Here is a 7,707-nt window from a genome sequence, read left to right on the forward strand (position 1 = left end):
AATATTAGGGCCACAGAGGGAAAAAAAAGACAAGTCATAATATTGTAACCAGTTGTTTTAAAGGAGGACAGTTGTTAAAATGACAGATGCGGGGCATTTAGTGAAATTGTACTTCAGTATGGTTTCATAAACAAAGACATGCTGATGTGCCAGAATATTAAGTATCACATTGTCATAAGTATCAAAACTGTAAAAACAATATGTAGCTTTTCTGCAGAAAGAACCAGCCTCATAAATTTATGACTTTATCCTTTTTCTTCAGTGTGGCCCTAGTACTCTGTCATATAAACAAATACACATTCCATATGAATATAAAAACACAATGTGTAACATTATGTTCCTTTATTGAATAAGGACAAAACAAAGCAGGTAAACCATCAGCTCCTTTCGAAACTGAAGTCACAGTGACTCTACAAGATGGAAAGCACAGAATCCAAGCATATTATACAAAATGATACATACACATTCAAAGGTCTGTATATAACACACCCTGCATGTCTGCACACTAAAATAAATGCAGGACAAATCCATACACATCAACTGAACAGACAAATGAATGGATGCAGTAGCCTCCCTGCAGCCTTGTATTACACACAGTATACCGCACAAACATCATAAGAGGCCAAATTCGTGAAAAAAAAACGAAAAAAAAAAAAACAAATTCCTCTGCCACCGCAGGACATATTTAACCAAAATTGAAAGCACACATACTAACTAAAATAATTCAACACATATTGGTCCCTCAGCAGCCGACCACTGTCGTCATCAGGGAAGATTGCCGGATTGTCCCAGTCCATGGCTGGTGGCACTCTGGGGGCCCTCTCCTTCCTCAGGCAGGCCACATTGTGGAGGACAGCACAAGCCACAGTAATATCACATGCCCTAACAGGGCTGACCCTTAATTTGTGAAGGCAGTGAAAGCGTGCCTTCAGGAGGCCAAAGGTCATTTCAACTCTGGCCCTGGTCCTGGCATGGGCATGGTTGTAGGCCTGCTGTGCTTCCTGGGGGTCTGTGAAAGGTGTCAGGAGAAAAGGCTGGCAGCCATACCCCCTGTCTCCCAGCAACACACCAGAGAATTCACCTGTCAACACAAAATCTCATCATTACTACCTCATAAACATAGTGATATTCTTGACACAGCCATGATGGTTATAAATAGGGGTTGTGTGGCTTACCTTGTGATAGATTTCAGAGGCCCGAAAGATTCTGGAGTCATGGACTGAGCCAGGCCATTTTGCCACAACATTGCTGATCACACAGTCAGCATTGCAGACCATCTGAAATCATAAGATGAGGAATATTACACCAATCAATGCACATCACTGGCAATGCAGAGTGTTCGTAAAAGGACAATATCAAAAAGTTATGTTCACCTGAACATTAATGCTGTGAAAGGATTTCCTATTCACAAAATCGGCCTCATGGGCACCTGAGGGGGCTTTTATCCTTATGTGTGTGCAGTCCACTGCACCAATGACATTGGGGAAACCTGTCACACAAAGTAATGAGTATCCTACTATGTGTTAACAGTTGTCCTGTAATTTGTAGATCCTCTTACCTGCAATCCTATAGAACTCCTCTTTGATGTCACAGAGTCTTCTGTGGCCAGGGAAGGAGATGAAGACATCTGCTAATGCTTTGATAGCCAGACACACACTCCTTATTGTGCGGCAAATTGTGGCCTTGTTCAGCTGTTCTGCATCCCCCACTGAGTACAGGAAGGCTCCACTAGCAAAAAAGCGCAAGGCCACACAAACCATTTGCTCCACACTCAGTGCATGGCTCCGTGCAGTGCGGTGCTTAATCCTGGGACCCAGTAGTCTGCATAGATACCTGATGCCATCTGCAGAAAACCTGTATCTTTCATATAGATGGTCGTCAGGGAAGGCCAGTGGGTCCAACCGGTCCCTGAAGACCCTTTCTCGCCTGAAGGCTCTCCTCAGCACAAGTGCTTCTTCATCCACCACATCTCGCACGAATGGGCATGCCATTGTCAGAGCAGAAAGGAACACACAATTTTGGGCCTTCATATAGGCTAGTGGCCACACCTGGTGCTGGGGGGGTGGGCAAAAGAGGGCGATGCCTTATAACGATGACTTGGTTGTACTGATTGCTGGGAAAATAAAATAAAAACTTAGAAAGATGCCACCGTCCTGTGTGCTCACAATAAGAGCTCATATGTCATGGCTCACTTGACTTTACGAGAATATACCTAATTTTTATTTTGAGCTGTGTCATCTTCTTGGAGCTGGGGGAGGAAATACAAATAATGATTAATACATTTGTGTTACAGTTAGCATACAGTGTACATTGAAGGCATATCTCACCTCCCTCTCAAGTTTTTTTATTTCAAGGTCCAGTTTCCTAATTGTCCTCTTTTTTATTTCGGAGTCCAGTGCAAGATTTTCCATCTTTTTCTTCTTGTACTGAATGTCTATGTCTGCCAGTTCTATTTGGCGCCGGAGGTGGTTGCCATACAACTTTCTGATAGCTTGTGAGCTCTGTGAACACAATACAATTAGCGCAGCTGGAATTTGGCAGGATGTGGTGTCCTTTTATTAATACGCACTATGTTGCCAGACTGGTTTTCCCACTGTATAGCATCTGGGTCCTGTAAAAGAAATTAGATTTTTTGATTCTGATGAGGACTCCTCACCATTGTAGAGTAAATAGTACTTTCACAGTCTTACCATGATACCTCATGCCTTCTGGAATCCAGAGAGATGGTCTCCTCCTCATCATCATCGTCTCCATCATGTGCTGTTGCTGCTGCACTGGGGCCTTCACCCTATCACATTTAATCGGATTCATATTGAAGCTAGTAGACAAGACATGCCAGGCCTACAGTATGCCTTTGATGGAGTACTCACTGGATCAGCATCGTCTGGTGCTTGTGCTGGTGGCTCTAGCAGGAACACAGTGCTGCCAGACACTGCAAGGCAATAGGTAAACCAAAGTCAGACAGTCCAAATTGATTCAATATGAATGTGGTTGTATCCCATGTAGAGATGGAAGGACATACCTTGAATGAAGCGGGTGGCATCTTGGGAGGAACCTATGCTCGTCTCTTTCCCCCCAGGGATCCCCTCTAAGACGGGCCTGCCTTTATTTAGCTCCAAGGCCATGTCCTCTGCTGGGGTAAGGTCAGCCTTTGGTGACCCACCACCCGTGCCTTGTCTGTGGGTATTCTTTTTCACTGCTAAAACAGTACAGACAATGTGTGAGCAGGCACCTTCTGGGTACAATATATGCTTGTGCTTTGTTAAATATTAGTCAGGGACCATACCATTCTGCAGAATGTTCTTGTATTTGATTTTGACCTGCTGCCATGTCCGTTTTGGCCCGTTCATGTTTAATCTACACACACACACACACACACACACACACACACACACACACACACACACATTTAATGGAGTCACACTGCAAAAAATTACTTGGTATTTTTGTCTTGTTTTCAGTAAAAATATCAACAAAAAAAAACTTAAATAAAGATGTATTTTCTTGATTTGCTAAATGACCTAGCAAAATAAGTATAGTTTAGACAAAAAATATAAACTTTAAGTAAATGTGTGCTTAAAACAAGCAAATAAAAAATCTGTCAATATAATAAAAATTCTCTTGAAATAAGTTTACTTTTTCCATAAACACTTAATTTTAGAAAAGTTCTCGTTTCACTGGCAGATTTTTTTTTGCTTATTTTCCTAGGTAATTTTGCTCAAGAAAATATTCAAGATGTTTTTTAGATATTTTTTTTTTACTGAAAACAAGACAAAAATACTAAGTAAGAAAGACATTTTTGCAGTGCAGTGAGCAACCGACCTTGGGTCCTTTGAAAGGCGCTATATAAATTAAAGTGATTATTATTATAGCTCATCTATTTATTCAATTAAATTGTATTTATATAGCACTTTTCACAATTGTTTCATTCTGTCAAAGCAGCTTTACATTAATGAAAGCAGGAGAAACACAAAAAGAACGGTGGACAACATAAGAAGCAGAGTACAACGGCTAAGATTAAACCGTACTGAGCGTAGTAACGTTAAATAATAATGTAAGGCTTTAATAATAATTTATCATAGCTTTATACAGTGTGATGGACTTACTTTACACAATTTCACTCATATCTGCAGTGCATTTCAATTAAAAATTTAACCGTTTCATAATTACAGTACAACTGCGTTTTTGGAGATGTGAATTAAATATTTGAATTGTAATTGTGATGTTTCAGCGGAGCGGTGAGTGTGTAATTGTGCACTACTTACGCATTCAGGCGGTCTGCAATACTTTGCCACGCTTTTTCTCTTTGCTTTATCACTGTGGCGGTGTTGCCTTTCTTCTTAATTATATCTTTTACCTCCTCGTATGCCTCCATGAGGATTTGTGCTTCCGACGGGGAAAAGTACGCGGCTCTAGTTGCCATGGTAAATCAGTTAATCTGTGATCTGTGGCGGGGTCTATTTGAGTGAGCCGTGAGCGCGCACCTATCCAGGATTGGTTTCACCTGGCTTAATGAATCCGTGTCTGCTCATCCTGGCTTGGTCTTTGTGCAACCAATTAAGCCTGGACGCACGTTTTGGATTCATTGAGCTCAGCTGAGTCATTTATCCCGGATGTCTTAATTCTACTTTTGTGCAACAGGCCCCAGTATCACTACTTACACACCATCATCTGTTCATCTATCGCTCCAGTGTTAATCTGCTAAATTGTAATTACTTTGCTACTATGGCCTATTTATTGCCATACCTCATGCCATTTCCACACACTGTATATAGACTCTTTTTTTTCTATTGTGTTGACTGCACGCTTGTTTATTCCATGTGTAACTCCGTATTCTTGTTTCTGTCACACTGCTTTGCTTTATCTTGGCCAGGTCGCAGTTGTAAATGAGAACTTGTTCTCAACTAGCTTACCTGGTTAAATAAAGGTGAAATAAATAAAAAATAACAATGTAGGTAAGGGAAGTTGACAAAAAAGATCTGTAACTTCGGGAGAAGGATTGGCTCTAAGGGCTGGGTCAGTCGGGCTGGGGTGCGAAGCTGGGCTTAAGCCGGGTCTAGGGGTGCAGTCGCTCTGTCGCCCTCCTCGGCACCATTGGAAGTTCATTGTGTGGCCTATCTCGCTGTCTCTCGTGTGTGGTTTCGCAAGCGGCTGCGTGCAGGGGTTCGTTGGGGTGGTGTCCGTCGGCGGGCCGGTGGGGTGTTGGTTCCGATTGTTGGCGGTGGAAACTCTGGACGCGCGCCAGGCCCTTCTCGCAGATCTCCCCAGACTACGGCGCCCGCCGGCCCCCCACATTGTAGGTGGGGCAGTCTCCTCTACGCTCAATTGACTTGAGATGGAGACTAAACCCATTGGCCCTGCAGTGATAGGGCATTGCATGGATCTGGCTCATGCCCTACAAAGTGGGGAGAGGTATCTCCAGCTTGTCTGGGGAGGGAAGCCTACATCTGATGTGGGTAGTACCATCCACACTCATCGATTTGCTGCGGATCCATAAAACGGACGGAAGAAGCCTAGGTTCCCACTGGGCACGGATCACTGAATGTCAACTTGATGAAATTCAAAGGAACATACCCACCTGTCAAGGTCGCATTAAAGTCACCCGTTGGGTGACTGTGACCCCCTCATGTCAAAGTGAGGAATATCGATTGAAGCGCTGGTAAAGGTGGTTCCTATGGTTCTCTCCCGGAGGGCTGACTGTGCAAGCAAATGATTGAAAGGGGATGATTATTTTCTGTTGCTTCTTCCGACACCCAGTTGATGGTGCCGCTAGATACTGCAAGGGGTATTTGGTCCTCAAGCCTATAAGTATTGCGCTGGCACTTGATGTCGATTGGGTGTAAAAAACAAACAAAAAAAACAGCTAAAGTCCGCAGAAGGTTAGTAGCAGCAACTGATGTCCAGTTTGTAAGACAGAAAAGCCTCTGATGATGCCACTGGACGTTACTCAGGGGCAGCACTCAGGCTGTGGAGGTTGGGGACTTAGTCTCTTAGCGGATAAAAGCAGGAGGGTCACCAGGTGCACAAGGAGGCCTCTAACAAGGTGGAGGGCACTCTGAGTCCAAGCAGGGGAGGTCAGACTTGGAGGCTGGGGGCAGCACTCAGACCATGGAGGTTGGAGTGGGGACTTAGTCTGTGAGCAGAAAAAAGCAGGCCGGTCACTAGGAGCACAGAGCTTGTTTCAGTTTACCAAGTGCACGTGGTTCCTAACAGCGGGACTATAGACGTCTTAGTAATTCCAAGGAGTAAGCTATACTCTAAGGCCAAGGGAGAGGGGTGTTGACCGGGTAAGGAGAGTAGGTGTGGAGGCCTGTAGTTCCAGGGAGTAAGCGAAACACTCTCAGGCCCAGGGAGAGGGCAAGCAGGCAGGCAGGGAGTGTAGGCCTAGAGGCCAGGAGTCAGAGGTCACCAGGTCAATGGGGGCCTCCCTGGAGGTTAGGAAGGCCCCAGGGAGAAGGCCCGAGTGAATAGGTTTGTGAATGACACTGTCCTTCAGAGGGGCAGAGCAGGCAAATTAATGTAAAATCATGTGAGATGAAAATGGACAAACTAAAGGGTGTGCAATGTGTAGGGCCAATGAGTGTACATTCTGAGCCTTGTTTGTAAGTCAGTAGGTCACATGACCAATGAGGTATTGAATTTTTAAACATTTTAAAATTCATGTAAAAACGTGTGAGATAAAAATGAACAAACTAAAGGGTGTGCAATATAGAAGTGTAGTCAGTAGACATTCTGAACCTAGTTTGATGTCCGTAGTACACATGACCAAGCAGCTATTGAAATTAGAAACATTGACAATTCATGTAAAATTGTGAGAGATTAAAATGGACAAACTACAGGGTGTAGACCCACTGACTGTACATTCTGAACCTTGTCTGAAGTAAGTAGATCACATGACAAAGAGCTATTGAAATTCAAAAATGTAATATAGTGCAAGATCGACAATAAACAAAATATATAAAATCGACCAAAAAAGTGTGCAGTGTGTGTCTATGCCTTCGGGTTAGCTAGAACAAGTTTAACATTTTAGGAGTAATTGAAATTTTACATGTTTGATTTGTCACCATGTTGACGGTCCCTAACTGCTGTTCAACCTGAAACTGTCTTTACCTCGGTCAAACGAGACACCAGAGACAACACCTTTAACCGGTGATATACTCTGAAAGGCAAAGCTTTGCACATCATATGTCGACATCTTGAAGAGCCAGAGAGCTTTCCTATTTTCAACAAATCAACATCATACCGCTCATGAGTCCTGATCACTCTGACCGATTCCACTTTACCTAATTCGTCATTCACCATCTTCGAGACCGTAAACTGGGTCTACCAAAAAAATATCATTGCTCGTGAATAGCACTCACACCATAAACTGCTGTTCATTTCCAACTTTAGCCACGTTTACTCTACTCTTCTTCACCACCGTTCACACATTTTCACCAAATGTACTCGCGCCAAGAGAATCGCACAAGACTTCCACCGGGCGCTGTCTGACTTTGGTGAATGAAGAAACGCAAACTGTAACATCCGGTAAGTGGGAATAGGTATGTGTATGCGTACTTCGTCATCATGTGGAGCGTCTGCTGCGTTCAAACCAACTCGGAAATCTCTGTCTTCCGACTTTAAAAATATATTTCTTATTTAAACTTTAATTAACTAGGCAAGTCAGTTAAGACCAAATTATTATTTACAATTACGGTATAAACTGAC

General features: G+C 43.3%; 1 protein-coding gene across 15 annotated transcripts; it reads right to left on the reverse strand.

Moving 5' to 3' along the window:
- Window positions 1-653: 653 nt before the first annotated feature.
- LOC124040098 (putative nuclease HARBI1) lies at window positions 654-7,490 on the reverse strand. Of its 15 annotated transcripts, XM_046356925.1 has the most exons (12): window positions 4,266-4,766; window positions 3,287-3,357; window positions 3,023-3,199; window positions 2,871-2,932; window positions 2,691-2,788; window positions 2,570-2,611; window positions 2,328-2,501; window positions 2,213-2,248; window positions 1,559-2,113; window positions 1,374-1,489; window positions 1,176-1,277; window positions 654-1,081 (listed from the first exon to the last, which is right to left on the reverse strand). In XM_046356925.1, exons 9-12 carry the CDS (start codon window positions 2,028-2,030, stop codon window positions 1,022-1,024), a joined length of 750 nt encoding a protein of 249 aa, XP_046212881.1. In that variant the 5' UTR covers window positions 2,031-2,113; window positions 2,213-2,248; window positions 2,328-2,501; window positions 2,570-2,611; window positions 2,691-2,788; window positions 2,871-2,932; window positions 3,023-3,199; window positions 3,287-3,357; window positions 4,266-4,766; the 3' UTR covers window positions 654-1,021. The 15 variants fall into 15 exon arrangements, 10 of the variants coding, with proteins under 10 accessions (XP_046212881.1, XP_046212880.1, XP_046212882.1 ...); XM_046356924.1 differs by having other exon boundaries at window positions 2,328-2,611; window positions 2,699-2,788; XM_046356926.1 differs by lacking the exon at window positions 2,570-2,611.
- Between the last annotated feature and the right edge of the window lie 217 nt (window positions 7,491-7,707).

The sequence above is a fragment of the Oncorhynchus gorbuscha genome, linkage group LG07 (genome assembly GCF_021184085.1).
Source record: "Oncorhynchus gorbuscha isolate QuinsamMale2020 ecotype Even-year linkage group LG07, OgorEven_v1.0, whole genome shotgun sequence".
Taxonomy (NCBI): domain Eukaryota; kingdom Metazoa; phylum Chordata; class Actinopteri; order Salmoniformes; family Salmonidae; genus Oncorhynchus; species Oncorhynchus gorbuscha.

Excerpts from the sequence above, each read along its gene's own strand:
- LOC124040098 (XM_046356917.1), bottom strand. The coding sequence starts at position 4,423 with ATGGCAACTAGAGCCGCGTACTTTTCCCCGTCGGAAGCACAAATCCTC. Across the intron at positions 3,358-4,265 it reads ATTGCAGACCGCCTGAATGC|ATTAAACATGAACGGGCCAA; the intron begins GTAAGTAGTGCA and ends GTGTGTGTGTAG. Across the intron at positions 2,612-2,698 it reads TGGATTCCAGAAGGCATGAG|GACCCAGATGCTATACAGTG; the intron begins GTATCATGGTAA and ends TTTCTTTTACAG.